The sequence below is a fragment of the Larus michahellis genome, chromosome 7 (assembly GCF_964199755.1).
Source record: "Larus michahellis chromosome 7, bLarMic1.1, whole genome shotgun sequence".
NCBI lineage: Eukaryota > Metazoa > Chordata > Aves > Charadriiformes > Laridae > Larus > Larus michahellis.
This window is the reverse complement of record NC_133902.1, coordinates 29,544,002-29,560,305: the sequence shown is the minus strand read 5'-3', so window position 1 is coordinate 29,560,305 and position 16,304 is coordinate 29,544,002. Positions and strand designations below refer to the sequence as shown.

The 16,304-nt window shown below is 34.9% G+C and overlaps 1 protein-coding gene across 5 annotated transcripts in view; it reads left to right on the top strand.

Annotated features, from left to right (window-relative positions):
* The window catches only part of ADAM23 (ADAM metallopeptidase domain 23), a 79,623-nt gene that overhangs the window by 41,200 nt on the left and 22,119 nt on the right, over positions 1 to 16,304 (top strand). For all 5 annotated transcript variants that reach the window (XM_074593988.1, XM_074593985.1, XM_074593984.1 and 2 more), the window contains exons 12-21: positions 1,547 to 1,631; positions 2,593 to 2,683; positions 4,296 to 4,344; positions 6,526 to 6,625; positions 9,142 to 9,213; positions 10,028 to 10,114; positions 10,602 to 10,682; positions 12,645 to 12,695; positions 13,160 to 13,223; positions 14,899 to 15,004. In XM_074593988.1, the coding sequence (XP_074450089.1) occupies positions 1,547 to 1,631; positions 2,593 to 2,683; positions 4,296 to 4,344; positions 6,526 to 6,625; positions 9,142 to 9,213; positions 10,028 to 10,114; positions 10,602 to 10,682; positions 12,645 to 12,695; positions 13,160 to 13,223; positions 14,899 to 15,004 (786 nt within the window). The remainder of the gene's footprint in view (positions 1 to 1,546; positions 1,632 to 2,592; positions 2,684 to 4,295; positions 4,345 to 6,525; positions 6,626 to 9,141; positions 9,214 to 10,027; positions 10,115 to 10,601; positions 10,683 to 12,644; positions 12,696 to 13,159; positions 13,224 to 14,898; positions 15,005 to 16,304) is intronic.

The following is a 16,304-nucleotide window of genomic DNA, read 5'->3' as shown; positions in this document are numbered from 1 at the left end:
AGTATTTTTTTTACTTCTTGGCATTGTAAGTGAAGAGGAGGAAGAGTGTGCTCCCCTGTGCAGCGTAAAGATCTTAAGCCTTCTCCCAGCAGCATGACATACTACAAGGATGGAGTGACAGATGTCTTCCGTGTGATTCTCCTATCATTCATCTTCTTCAGAGGAAGATAAAAATAGGGGATGAATATTCTCCTCCAGTGTCTGTCATAGCTGTACTGCCTTAACACAGGCATTGCAGCACAATACTAATTGTGTTTTTCATACGATATGCAAAGTGCTGATGATGTGCACTCTTAATTACTTTTATGCATGTATTGTGTCACTTGGTGAAGAGTTTGCCCGTGGGCAAACAGAGTCTTCTCAGTGGTGCGTGGTGAAAGGTACCAAACACAAACTGAAATACAGGAAATTCTATTTAAACATAGGGAAAAAAGACCCTTTCCCTGTGCAGATGCTTGAACAGGTTGCCCAGAGAGGCTGTGGAGTGTCCATGCTTGGAGATGTTCAAAAGCCAATGGAACATGGCCCTGAACAGCCTGCTCCAGCTGAGCCTCCTTGGAGCAAGGGGATTGAACTAAGACCACTTCCAGAAGTGCCTGCCAGCCTCAGCCCGTACTGTGCTTCTGTCTCTTGTAAAGCATCTAGCTTTAATCATTTAGTATAGTTAAACTGCAGTTTGAAAGTTCTGATGGCTGTCAGAATGTTCTGAAAAAGTAAATATATACCTGTCTGGAGTATCCTGACATTTAAAAAAATAAAAGTGACATTGATTCTGCTATTGTAAAATAGTTTAATTTTCAAAGAGTAGCTATATTTGTTATGCAGATACAGATTTATGCTATGTATAGGTTTATTATTATACCCATGAAGTTAAAATAGGTATCATTCATAATCATTTATACACATTTTATAGAATAATTTATATCTTCCAGATTACATTAATTTAATTATTTGGGGCTTAGCCGCTTTTAAAAAAAAGCACATTTAAATATAATTATCATGTGGTATATCAGTTGTTCAGAACCACCTCCCCAGTGATTAACCATAAAATAAAGAAGGCAGGGTTAAAGACCAGTATTAAATTACTTTCCCTTTAGGTATACTTCTCAGTCTTTTCATTTGGAGTTGAAACTAGGACTTAAATTGGTTTGGATTAGGAGCATAATTTAAAAAATTCTCAACACTGACACATTTCAGTACAGAATCCCTTCTTGACGGATTAGAAATTGGAATATATTGTTATCTTTTTAAAGAAAATGTTATCATTGTATTTTCTTAGGAATCTGGTACTCTAGCTTTGTCTGCTTGGTTTGTTTGTGGATTGGGATTGATTCTGACTCTACAAGATAAAAATAGTATTTTTGTCAAAGGTGTCTAATTGACTCTTTTGGTGTCGGTGTTCTCTTTGTAAACTTGCAGTTGCTTTTGATGTTATATGAGGATTAATATGCATGCAATATATCATAGTATGTGTGAAAGTGTGAGCTTTCACTGAGTTTTTGGTGCTCAATATCGATGTGTTGTATTTTCTTTATTTGTTTGTAAGGAATGTGACATTTCATTACAAAAGAAGCAGCTTAAGTTACTTCGGAGGGGTTTGCTCTGTGACCAGAGGAGTAGGAGTGAATGAGGTAATTTTTTTCATGACTGAAGTGAAATAAAATAGAAACTGTATGTTATAACCTCAGAGTTTAGTATTTTAGTAGATGTTTCAGTATTCAGGGCCTTAAAGATAATTTACATTTTAAAAAGTTAGGATTCTTATAGCCAGCCTTCTTGTATTGTCATTGAACTACTGCTCACTGTGCTTTTCCTTTTAAAAAGTATTCCTCCTGTCTCCATTATTCTCTTATTGAGATCTAAAATTGGCTTTTAGTATATATGACAGGCTGCATTATTCTCTTATTGAGATCTAAAATTGGCTTTTAGACAGAAATTTAGACACAAAAATCTTGTACAGGACTATTTGAAATATATCATTGAACCTCCTTTTGGGTCTTCTCAGTATAAGAGTCTTGATCTTCTGCAGCGCTGATGTAATTCTTACATGTAATTCTTACATGTAATTCTTACATGTAATTCTTACATGTAATTCTTACATGTAATTCTTACATGTAATTCTTACATGTAATTCTTACATGTAATTCTTACATGTAATTCTTACATGTAATTCTTACATGTAATTCTTACATGTAATTCTTACTGATTTTTTTTTTTAACATTAAAACTAGAAAAATTTGTTCCCTGTGTATTGATTTTTCTTTTTAAAAGTTATTATTTTTTTCCTGAAAATCTCCTGTTTTAACATGGGTTAACCATACTGTACAAAACTATATTACATATATATCAAACACACTCCTTTCCGTAGGTTAACCAGCAGACGGGGATTCTGTCAGGTTGAGAGGAAATTTTTTTTCCGTTACATACTTCATTGTGTTTATTTTCCTTATGTGCACACAGAATTGTTATTGGCTGTACAGAATTACTGAAGTGTAGGTATGTGGTAAGCCAGAATGAGTGTTCATTACAATAACTTATGTTTTGTTTTTTTGTTGTTTTTTTTTTTTTAATTGCGCTCCTCTTGAAATACAGTATGGCCTCCCTTTGGCCATGGCACAGGAACTAGCACAAAGTCTTGCTCAGAACCTTGGAATACAATGGGAGCCAGCTGCCAGGAAACCGAGTATGTACATGGACTAGGAGTCATCTTTTGTCCTCCTTAGCTAAATATATAAACTGTTTCTATCTAACATTTGAAACAAATATCAAACTTGCTGTAACTGTAGAATAAGAATTGCTGCTTTTGGAAATACATGCACCAAAAATGGAGTTTAATCAAAATAAAAGCCACCAGTTTAGGACTCACTTAGCAATGACCTCAGTGATGTCCTGTGTCAGGAGGTTAGATTCATAACCCATATTCAAATGTATAGTTGTAAACCCACCATTAATTTAGCTCAGAACTCCTTATCTATGATAATGAAATCTGTAATTCCTGTAGAACTATCATTGATCACTTACAATACAAAAATACCTGATTTATAATTGAATAAATGGTAAGAAGCTCTAACCTAGTCCAGGGTGACATTTGCTCAACTTGTTATTTTGCTGCTTCACAGCCAGAAGATTAGACTGACATGGCCTTAACACATGTAGAGTGTAGGTACAGAAGCTGCTGCAAAAGCAGCTGAAGAAAACTGTTGAGTTTTTCCACTTATATCTTGTAAACAATTTGGCTACTTTCTGTCTTTGATTCTTCTTTAAAAACATGAATGATAAAGCTGACTTTATTTTGAGACCACTTCAGAAAACTGAATTAGGAAACTGTGGAAAATTATAGGGAATGTTGTTTTGTAAAGCATCGCTTTTGAGTTGGGTAAATTTGGAAATTGCTAAAATATTTTCTATATCATTGTTTTTTGATTACAGGTAAAACAGAGTTCATATAATTTGGAAATCAGAATCTTTTTTATAAGATAGAGGTTTTTACAAGGATAGCCTAGCTTCCTTATTTCGATACCCTTCATAGAGAAAGATTGATGGAAGACCTGGATAGAGCAGAAATAACCATATAAATAATCTGTGAATATTTTCTGAGGATAAACAGTATGGATTTTCTGTAGTAATTAGAATACAGAATCCTCCTTATTGAAAATATTACTTCTTTGGCAGATAATTTTTATGAGCAGTTTATAACTTCCGTTTTACCAACTGTAAGATGTTGATCTGTTGATTTTGTGAATTTGGTCGCTGTTGACTTACATGCTATAGCTGTAAGTAAACTGTAAATCCATTTTCACTCAACTACTTTTTCTAATGAATGTTTGATTGGCTGATTCACATATTACTAACTCTATTCCAAAGGGAAAACCGTGGCCTGACCAGTAACATTCTCCTTCAGGGTGTTCTATACACATTTTATCGGGGAGAAAATGCCAACATTTTAATCATCAGTGTCTTGTGTACTGCACATACCCTTATGCTGCCTCTTTTGAGAGCATGCAGGGAAGAACGTTGCCAGCTATTTTTAGCTTTCTGTACTGCCTGAAACTTTGTGTTGAGTCTAGGAACGTGCACATATGGTAATTTGAAAGTACTGCATTTTTATTAAGTATATTAGTATCTCTTCATGGGGGCTGGTTTCCTTTCTAGGGCTAGAAACTGTACAGCCAAGCAACCATCTAATCTTTGTATAATTGGTCAAGGTCCATTTTTATAGTGAGTACTTTATATTTATTGTAAGCTTATTTATAACTGCTTTCCTTTTCTGTTGTATTTTGTTCTTGTCTGAGAAGAGTGTGACTGCACTGAATCCTGGGGTGGTTGCATCATGGAGGAAACGGGGTATGTCATAATTATCAGTAATTGAGAGCTCTGGATTGAGTCCATAGTTTACATTATGGCATAAATATTTATGTATTGGGATTTGCCCATGTGTTTTAGTACTAATAAATGAAAAACTAGAAGCAGTTGGAACAACCCAAACATATAGATTAATGACTTCAATTTTCAGCAATTCATTCCCTTTGCTATTCACATTTTAGGAAGTTATTAATAAATCTTATATTTCAAAGTGCAATGCAGTGTATTCACTAATGCTTTGCTGTACTTACAGTGATTGAAAAGAAAAGCATATACATTTTTCATTAAATAACTGCAGTTGTACTTTTTATGTGCAGCTGAAAAAGTGTTATAATACAGTTTTGATAAGTGATATTTCCATTTTCCTCCTAAATTTTAATTACTTTTTCCCCAATTCCTTCAAAATTCTAATTTTGAGCAAACAGATCTCTCTGCTTTTGTTCCAGTGAATAAAAGTAGAAATCTGAAGCTTTCAGCAAGTGCTCTCAATCCTTAGCAAAATGGTCAGTGAAGTCTGAGGGGAAAGCACATCTATGTGCGAGGAAACTGTGTATCATTGCCCTCTACCCTCACACACTGCCAAAGATTCTCTTCTCTATACTGTAAGGAATCAATTAGAAAAGGATAGCTTCTGAAACATAGGTTTTTGAGTCTTATAAATCACTTCCTGTCAGAATTCTTGCTCACTGTGGAAGTTTGATTGCAAAAATCAAATAAGGAGAAAATGAGTTATAAATAAGACAGAAGGAGCTTAGTTTCTTCATATGGTATTTGGAAATTGGTTCTTCAATAGACTTAATGTGTGGCATTCCTGTAGATTTCTAATTGACAGCCACCATATGAATGCAGCAGAAAATTATTCATTAAATTTGCTTCTGGAATCCAAAGTAAGGCATTGATCAGAATAGATACTAGCTTCCTTCCTATGGTGAACTCATCAAAGTATCTGTCATGGATGGAAATATCAGCAGAAAAGGTTGTGGAACAAACCTCTTCCATATATAAGGTAACATAATAGATAATAATATTCACTTAACTCCATCTGTGCCAGAAGACATTTTATGTATATAGAATAATTCATTGGGGAAGTACCAGCTCAGTAGCAGTGATCTACTGAAAGGAATGGAGAACCTCCTTGTGGCATGGTTACCCCCATCTTTAATAGTGTGAATAGTTCTCATTCCCAGATCTCAAAACGTGGCTAATAAAAATATCAGGCAGTTTCTGTATGAGAAATGACTAATAAAGTATGTTTTCATCAGCCTGGGAAAAAAGATGGGGATGAGGAAATATGAAGAGAACATCATGAACAACATAGCAAATAATTACTGTTTCTTCCAGTGTAAGAACTAAGGAGACATGAAATGAGACTAGCAAATAGGTGACAGAAAAAATAGGATGAAATTGTTCTTCTACCAGTCTGTAATTAAGTAGTGAAACTTCTTGCTATAGCATCTTGTAGATGCTAAAAGATTTTGGGCAAATTCATGGGAGAAAATACAAAGATGATTATTAAATAAGACAAAACAAGGCTTCCTGAGAAAGTCATTGAGCTGAAAATTGTTGGAAGCTGGAGAAATATTCTGCAAGTAGTAGTACGGGCTCTGTTCTCTACTCTTCCCTGGGCATATTCTTAGGGCCGAAATCAGAGATGTGATTTGGGTAAAGTGGATTTTTGGTCTGACCCTATACAGCTGTTCTTTTGGCTACAATTTTACTTGAAAAATTAACCTCATTAACAGGATCAGATGAATTGAACAATTTTAAAACCCTGGCATGAAATCAGGGATCTGGAGTGTAATCCATCTTTTAAACTGAAGCTGCAGGGAAAACAAACCCAAGAAAACACTGGATTACGCATGCAATCAGGAAGGTGCATAGCAGCTATTATGATAATGTGGTTTCACATTATTAAGAAGATTAGAAGACCACACTTTCATGTACTGTAATCTATATAATAGAAATATGAAAATGCAAAATGTTTAAAAACTTTTCTTTTGCTCTGATTTTATTGCTTAAGGATAAGACTGAGCTGACATACTGTTGCACACAGTGGTTGTAAGAAACTGGGATTTACAGTATTAAAAAAAATGTTGTGACCCCTCCTTCCAGTAACTGTTGGTGTTTCAAGGCATTTACTCAGCTAATTCTTTGCCATTTTAGGGTATACCATTCCAGGAAATTCTCCAAATGCAGCATTGCAGAATACAAAGAATTTTTACTTCGTGGGGGAGGTGCCTGTCTTTTCAACAGGCCAACAAAGGTAATAAATATGACGGTAGTCAGCACCTCTGCTAAACATTGTAATGAAAATGTACTAATTTCACTAACACTCATCTGTTCTTAAATTATTCAAACGTTTCTGTGGGTATTTTCTTGAGGTTGATTGTAATTAGCTGATTGTTCATTCCCATTATTTATAATAATCTTCAGAGTAGTGCAAAATAAATCCAGAAGTGAGGTCGTAGTGCATGCTCCACAATACATTCAGTTCTCTGACTTTTTGCCTGAGGTTGTTAAAAAGAATTCCAGTTACCACACTAGAAATTAGAAATCAATAGTTTACTTCATATAGACAGTATTTGTGTTTGTTCTGAAAGTTAACTTCATTTCATTTCAGATGTACATCTAGAAAACTCTGTAATTTATAATTGTATCCTTCTACCATCCATTGGTTTTTTTCGCCTAAAAACTTACCAAGGTCATAATTTTTTCAAAGGCAATGTTAGCATGACATCCTACTAAAGCTGAGTAGTATAAAAATATTCCATGTGGCTCTTTTTGCAAAGTAAGATCAATCCAAAATATTAATATTCAATTTAATCATGGTGTCAAACTTGCTGTCCTTGTAGAATTTAATACCACATGAGACTACTAGGCTGTTCTGTTTACTGCTCTGTATCCTTTGGTAGACCATCACCTTGCACAATTAACTAAAAAAATTTTGCTTGTTAGAGTGTTTTTTAATCTTTCCCCAGGGTAGCAATCTTTGCTTATAGAATAAGAATGTAAGAATTCTTACAGAAAAGAGTAAGGAGGGAGAAAGAAAAACACAGCTTCATTTTTTGATGATGGCTGTCTAGCAAGGTAATGTGAACAAATTGTCAAATTGACTGTATACGGAATAAAAATCTGGTTTACTTCCCTGAAAATAGTCCCAGGAGAATGGTTGAGTTATCTTCATGTGTTATGTGTGTCAGTATTTCACAGCTTTGAAGTTAAAGTACTTTGAGGTAGGGGGGAGGAATCATGCAGTGTTTTGAAACCTGTTATTTAGAGGTTGGGAGGAAAGGTAGAAAACGGTGTGTTTAATCTTTAGGTAAATAAAACGTAGTTGTGTTAAGCAGTCACCATGGTGTCATTTTTAATTATAACCTTTTAGTTATGTTCTGACATATATATGAACACATGATATTTCCTCATTAATGCCGTAGGAAATTTGTGTGTGTTCTGTTATTTTCTTGCATTCCGCTGGTTGACCCCTATTTGTTTTCTTAAGAGCTACAGGTCAGATAACCAGGTCTGTTTGATGGAGAGCTGAATTTCAGGTTCAGAATAAGAGATCTTACTGTTTCCACTGAAGCATGGTTGTAACAGTAGCTTATAGAGGAAAAAAAAGACATTTCAGTTTTCTGAATCATGTTGACATTGCTAGTGAAGAAGAGTACACACGAGTATTGCTTCAGTGTAGTTTTGCTTCTGGCACCCAAATTTGTAGGTGTTATTGATTGTTTATGCAACAAAAGTAAAATTTCTTTCTTTTTGATTAGGCATTCCTCCCCCACCCCAAAGTACTGAAGAAGAATTCCATCCAAATTTATAAATAATTTCTATTATATGATATGTTATGTTTCATATCTTTATGATCCTCAACAGCTGTACTGCCACTAAACCCGTCCAGAACATGTTTACTTGCATCTTTCACTGTCATCTAGCTGTAGATTTACCTGTTCTCATTTTAACTTGTTAACTTTTAAATTCTCATTTCAACCATGTTCTAATGATGAATTGTTTCAGTTGCTAATATCCCGGTTAAATTGGGGATTCCTGATGTTCTTATAGGATTTTAATGCAGAATTATTCTATTGAAAACAGGCAAGTTTTTTGCAAAATTGTTTCTGTGACAACACTGAAAAATACAGTATATCACTTTTAATCAAAATTATGATCTTTGAAACCAGCATAGAATCTGTATCATCCTGAACTGTAGAATTTATGTATTGTATATATCTGGTCCCAGAAGTAACTGTTTAGCACTATGGTTGTGTTATTCTAACTTAATAAGGCACATAGAACTTCCTTTTGACACTGTTTCTTAATTTGTATTGTTTTGGTGTACAAACATGTGACACTGGCATAGACAGTAGCTAATTGCATGAGAAAGTACGGGTACCTGAGTAGATCCCAGGGATCATATTACTGACTGGTTTCTTGAAGGAATTGTCAGAGAAATTAGACTCCATAGAATTGGAATGAAGTTCAGATGTTATCCCCTTCAGAATTATTTTAGTGTCTCTCTGTCTATCATAATTCTCTGAGATCAGTATTCTCCTAAAGAGGGCTAGCAATCAAGTGATTTAGCTGTACATCTTTTATGTCTTAACAATTCTGACTAGCAGCACTTGAAAAACATGCCGCCTTCCCCATCAGAGTGGCACGGCATATATATTCTCTGTGAGACTGTGTTTCTGTAGCATTGCAGAGATGGGCTATGTGCGACAGAAAAGTCATTTGATACTAGTTTTATTGATACTTTGGGGGGGGCTTTTTTGCTTTCAGCTGTTTGAAACCACCGAGTGTGGAAATGGATATGTAGAAGCAGGAGAAGAATGTGATTGCGGCTTCCGAATGGCAAGTAGAGTTATATATTACTCCACAAGTCTTTCTTACTCTTAAGATAAATTATGTGATTGGTAAGGGAAGGGGAAAGGTTATGGAAATTAATTTTGTTTGCCTATTGTTAGGGAACAACTTAAAGGACTGCGTTAAAACATTTTTTCAAGTGAGAAAGAGTGCAAAGATAGAGTGTGTCCCCAGAACAGGCTTCCTATCTGCCCTGGTTCGAGGACGCACACTGTCATACTAATGACAAGATGTTGCTGTTTCCCAGCAATTTTTGAATGGCGCCGTAGCAGTGCTTACCCCTTTACTTTTCCTGGATAGCGTCCCTGGAGTGGTACACTCCTTTTCCATGCTTTGGAGAGAGCTGCCTGTGTTTGGACAGCATAAGTAAATCGTTGTTTTCTTCTCTATTGTAGAAATAGTGCAAGAATGTCTTTTGCAAAAATCTGCCCTGTAGCTTTGAGTCCTAGTTCTAGTATTTAAATGTAATTACACCCGTAATAAGTTTTCTTAACTTTTTTTCTGCATTGAATGCAATGTAACTAAGCAGCATGCATTGGCACAGGCTATTCCACACCTGTGAAGAGGCTTCAGGTGTGAATCCCAGTGTCGCTATAGCATATATGTCCCTGTTTTCCCTTTACTTTAGTATTTGAGCATTACAAAGGATTCTTCCAGCTGATAATTTCAGGTCATCAGTGCTGAACTGAATCTTTTGTCTGCTGGTACTTTTTTTTTGAAAAATTTTGTTTTTTTGAAAGATTGTGAAGTAAAAACTTATTCAAAATGGAAGACTAAAAATGTTGCTTAATATTTTCTTCAGGAATGCTATGCAGACTGTTGTAAGAAGTGCTCTCTTTCTAATGGAGCTCATTGTAGTGATGGACCCTGCTGTAATACATCATGTCTTGTGAGTGTTGCTGCTGTAGATCTATTGTTCTTTTCAGTTGTCCATGGAAGTCATGTGCAGCCTGTTACAGTTCAAAGTGTGTTTCATGTAGAATGAAAAGGAACAGCTTATGTAGGCTAAGACTGTTATTCCAGACAATAATGTGGTGTCTGCCCCAAATATAAAGGGAATGGATTGCACTGGCTATGTATTCATGTTTATATGAACGTCTTTTGCGTTTATATCTCAGAGATGAAAAAAACCCCTAAATTTTCAAAATATTATATACTTCAGTTTAGCCTTTCAAATATTAAGAAACTGAAATCCTTTTCAACGCTTTGAAATAATTATTGAGGTTGTGGTGTTCTTTTCCTAGCCAAGCAAAAAAAGACAAATATGTGTGAGTATGGTGTTCACAGAGTGTTAAAATGAGGAGTAATTCCAAACAGGAACCTTTAATTTTGCTTTTACATAATCTTAGTCCTGAACTATATTCTTCATTTTCTAGTTTTTTCCACGAGGCTATGACTGTCGATATGCAGTGAATGAATGTGATATTGCAGAGTTCTGCACTGGAGATTCTGGCCGGGTATGTCTGCAGAAGCTTTCTCTGCTTACACTACTGATGTTTGCTTGCGCTCATTTTATATCAATTTAAGAGGAAAATCAGGATTGACAAACTGCACTCATATACACACAAATAACTGTGGGGGGTTATTTGTTAATCCTAACAAAATTTTTTAAACATAAGAATAAACTGTCATAAGCTCAAAGAGAATTAATCTAAATGGACTCAAAATATGACTTTTGTGGTTTTATTTGTTTTTTAGAACTTGTGGGGTTTTGTGTATCTGTATAGTATTTGTGTCAGATATCCTCCTTTATTCTTTGCCTGGTCTATAGCGTACATACTAAGAATAAATTGCAAATGTGAATGTATTCAAAGGTAATAACAGTAAGATTTTATGGAATAAAATAGTTTAAAATATAAATGTAGAAAATTACAGCTAATTGAGTATAGAATCAAAGAATCATTTAGGCTGGAAAAGACCCTTAAGATCATCAAGTCCAACTATTCATCTAACACTGCCAAGTCCACCACTAAACCATGTCCCTCAGCACCACATCTACATATCTTTTAAATACCTCCAGGATGATGACTCCACTGCTTCCCTGAGCAGCCTGTTCCAATGCTTGATAGCCGTTTTGGTGAAGAATTTTTCCCTAATATCCATCCTAAACCTCCCCTGGCACAACTTCAGGCTGTTCCTCTTGTCCTATCACCTGTTACCTGGGAAAAGAGACCGACCCCCACCTCGCTACAGCCTCCTTTCAGGTAGTTGTAGAGAGCGATAAGGTCTCCCCTCAGCCTCCTTTTCTCCAGGCAAAACAACCCCAGCTCCCACAGCTGCTCCTCATGAGACTTTCATTATGTTTTTTAAGAGCGTGCGCATGTATGATAATTTTAAAAGTTGTGGATCTTAAGCATTTCTCTTGAAAACATTTAACTAATACTCAAAAGTATAGGAATAAACAGCAACCACAAGGTTGTTTTAACTTGAGTTCTTTTAAATAGTCAACATTTTGTATATCTTTCATTTTTGCAGTAACTTTGATGCTTTAGGTGGTATATGCTCCTTTTCAATATTGAGTATTTAGCTTCAAGGTTATATAAGGACTTCATAAGTCATCTACTGCGTTAAATTCTCAGCTTTGAAGAAGTAAGATTCAGGACAGAGAACATGTCTCTGGGCATTGTCTGTAATTATAGATGCCAATAAATTAACAATATTATATTATATTATATTATATTATATTATATTATATTATATATCATCTGAGACATCCACACTTAAGTAGCTATTGCTGAGACTTTATTGTAAATCTTTAGATTGTAATTTCTATAGATGGAGCACTCCTTATGGGAGGGAGAAGGGCTTTCTTAAGCTAGAAAGGCTGCCCTCAGAGTATTGGCTAATATGGTGCATTGCAGCAACATACCCTTTCCACATCTTCACAGGTCTTTTTTGATGAGGAAAAGCTTTGACAATGGTCTGCTCCTAGCTTTATTAATCTGAGGCTTCTGGACCTAATGACTTGTTCATACCAAAAAAGTTTCTAATACCAAGAGAACATGACAATTAACATTGTAAAAAAACCCACAGCTCTGTAAGCAATAGACTGGTAGGCTACAACTAGGTGCTCACTTGTTTCTCGGTAGAACTGAAATGAATGCAGTGGCAGCATTGCAGATATGGCCCCTGTATTAGCTACCAAATATACTGTTACTGAACACATTTACTTTTTATTTTGCCTCACCTCCTTCATTTCTACTTGCAGTATGCAGAAAGCTAGGATCAAACCTTGTATTTCATGGCTCAAAATGTTCATTTTTATTTGTATTTGTAGCTGTAAAGATTCCTGCACTAATTATGGTATCTACCTCCTTTATATGTTGTGCAGTTATCTTTTAAAATGAGGAAAATTCCAATGTGATCCTTTGATGTATTGCTACAATACACAATAAAAAACATTTCTTCATTTTTTTCAGTGTCCACCAAATCTTCATAAACAAGATGGGTATGCCTGTGATTCGAATCAGGTATGCAATGTTTTGTACATAGGCAAAAAGAAATTAACCAAATACAAGTTTTCATATTTTTTTTAATCCTGTCTTTACATTTCTTCATAAATTTTGTCTTTTGGACATCAGTGTTGCTTGTGCTTTATGCACTCTATGAATAGTAAAAATTTCTAGTTTGAGTAAAATTTGCTTGGTGTCTTTACATTTTACATGTAGATCTTTTATTACACTCCACATTAGTAAGTTCTTTACAACTATGTAAATGAAAAGTATAAAGCAGCTGCCGAAATGTCAGTATGTATTAGACACCAAATGACTTTGAGAATCTCGTCCAAAATGTGTACTCCATCTACCCAAATTCATGAAAACTATTATACATCCCAGTACGTGTGTGAAGAATCAAAATGAGACGTTTGTTGGGGGAGGGGAAGGAAATGAAATAATGTTCAGTTCTCATTGCTAACATCTTGTGTTTTGTTTAGGGTCGTTGCTATAATGGTGAATGCAAGACAAGAGATAATCAGTGCAAATATATCTGGGGATCTAGTAGGTTGACTTTAATGACCTTAAGTGTGTTTTAGTTCTGGTTCATTCCTGCCTTTGTTTTGTGTTTCTATTTTTTGTTCTTCCCACTGTAAGTTAAAGTTTTCTGCTCAGGAGAAAAGGCTGCAGCGAGAAACTGTGGCTTGACTGGCAAGTGCAATTTGGAGCTGTATGCCTGTTTGGGTTTGAGGGTGATGACAGTGAGATTGTTCTGACATGATGTGGTTGCAGACAGGTAGGGCAGCAAATGCTGGACTGCTGGAATTAGGTGAGAAAACATACAAAATATTAGCAACTTTGAGTTACTGTTACCAAGGGGGGGAAAATGGGTTTGAGGATTTTTTTGGTACAGTTCAAAACAGATGTTTTTTACTTTTTTTAATGACAGTTGTCAGTTCCATTATTCCAGCAGTGGTTCATGCTAAAGCTGCTCCATCTTGCCTTTCTTTGCTGTACCATCCTATAGTCAGGAAAATTAATACGTTAGTGTGAATTTAAATGTACATAGTATGATTTAAGCCCAGAGGTGTTGAATAAAATAGAATTTCAGTTGCAATGGATTTTGCTTGCAGCTGAGATGGGATAAATGCTGTCTGTAACGACTTGGAGGCAGTTCAGCAGAGCAGAACTATCAGGATGTCCTGTTCTCTAGCGCTTAATGTTTTCTTCTGCATTTTCTCTAATCATAACTGCCACTCCTGACACTGCCTGTTTGAGGCAGAAGAATCATTTCATCATAGGGAAGATGGGATGGGAGGGATATAGTTTTACCATTTATTGTTTGTCTTGTACAATACAAAAGATGCTATGTAAGTGTAAAATTGGATGGAGACATTTTCTTTGTCTTCTGATGCCTTTGTGAGCTTTATGTTGCTACCACATATTTATTGATAATATTAAAGGCAACAGGTGTTTTTGTTAACTAATTTCTTTGTATTTTACACACTTATGTTTTAAAATATTTGGTTTGTCTTGCATGCGAGTGATTTAATTTAAACTACTCTGTCTTTTTTACCTGTAATATTTTATCTTACTCTGTATAATTGCTGTGGTTTTCTTTTTTCTTTTTTAACTGATTTTTAGAAAAAACAAATGGGGTTGTTAGTAAATTTTTGTGGTTTTAAACCTATTAGTTCAGATTTCTACTCCTAAAAAGCAGCAGGAATTAGACTCTTGACTGTTCAACCTTGTTTTTTCTGTGAACTCCTAAAAAATAAAATAAAATAAACATTGAGTTGATGTCAGAACATATGCTTATGGTATATGTCATATATAAAAACTTCGATCTCCTGAAATACAGATCAGGAATAATTGCAATGAAAACACCTTGATTAAATCTTGTGCAGTTGTTATGAAGTGACAAAATTATACCACAGATAAACTCAAATACAGAAGATCATAAAGCTTCTGTGGAGATTGCTTTTTTTAAAAAAAAAATTATAGCGAATTTTGAATATTGAGCGTTATTTTAGAAAAGCCATCTGGAGGTATTGCAGTTCAGTCTGCTAGGTTCCCACTGTAATTACAGGAAAATACCAGCTGTGTACATATACATGGGGTTAGATTTATGTTTTTTATTAAAAATATACAGAGAACTGCTACAATAAATTATGCAGGTTTTCAAAGCTCTCGTGTTGCCAATGGAAAGTACATTCCTTTTTCCTTTCTTTATCAACAGAGTCTTCAGGATCTGACAAATTTTGTTATGAAAAGCTTAATACAGAAGGCACAAAAAAAGGAAACTGTGGAAAGGATGGAGACCGATGGATTCAGTGTAGCAAACAGTGAGTTCCATTTGGTAGAGATTATTTGTATTTTAAATAGATTAATACTGGGTTAGTATTGTCTACTTTTTCATGAATGTTTCAGCAGTGTATTTTGCATTATTTGGAATGTTCTTTGCCTCAGAAGATTTGCATCTTGAAAAAGTTCCTTTGTGACAAATCCATGGGTGACTCAGCAATAGACTTGTAAAGAATTCCTGATTTTCAGAACAATGTACTGTGACTTTAATTCTTTCAGAGGAGCTGGGGATAAGGCAGCAAAAAGTCACAAGTTCATAGTATACAAACAACTCAGACTTGGTAGGGATAAATTGGGCTGGAAATACGCACACTATTTCCACTTGCTCTGGGACTGATACCAGATTATGCTATTTCAAGTTTGTTCCAGCCATTACTTTGACCATAGAGGACCATTAGACATTTGGATGCTATAGAGGAAATGGCTGATTCATTTGCATGTGATCATTACTAGATGCATATTTGATTAAATTTACTTTTCAAGTTAATGATCATCAGTGGATAGACTTAAATTTTTACTGAGTTACTTATTTTTTCGTAATTTTTAAGTATGCGTGTAAATATTTCAGTCTTGGAATGGTGGTTTCCTTTGACTATTTGATGTTCGTCAAGTGGCGCTATTTTTTTTTTTTTATTACATGATGCACTTTTCAGATAGGATCACAAGGAAAGGAGTTATTTAATGGATTTTTTTTTTATATATCTAGAGGAGAATAGTGTTATTCTGATATGTATATTAAAAACCTCATTTATATAAAAGCCTTCCTTGGTCAGTAGAGAGAAGCAGAAAAATGGTCCAGCTGAAGGTCTGTTTAAATTTTTTGCAGTTTTAACAAATACAATTTCTAGCATTTATCTAGCTGCTTCTATGACTTAGGACAACTAGAGTAGGAGATTGAAGTTTTAAGCTGATATCCTTCTGCTGAAGATCGCATCAAATGAACAGATCAACATCAAATGAAGCAGATTCTTTACTAAAATGCAGGCACACACACTGCATGCTAATGATTGTTATTATCGTTCTGTTGTCCTGCAAGGGAAATAAAATTAAATTAAAAATTCAAACTTCACATTAATGTATGGCATCCAAGCTGCTAGAGGGAGGGAAATGTAATTTAGCCTGATATGACAAAGCACTGTACAATTTGGCTCCTCTTAATTGTACTGTATTGTATTTAGAGTACACATAATTTTTTTGTTCATGTGAACATTCACTGGTGCATTAGAGAGAACGATTGCTTGTTTCGGCCTCTTGTCATTTATATCAAATAACATTTTATTT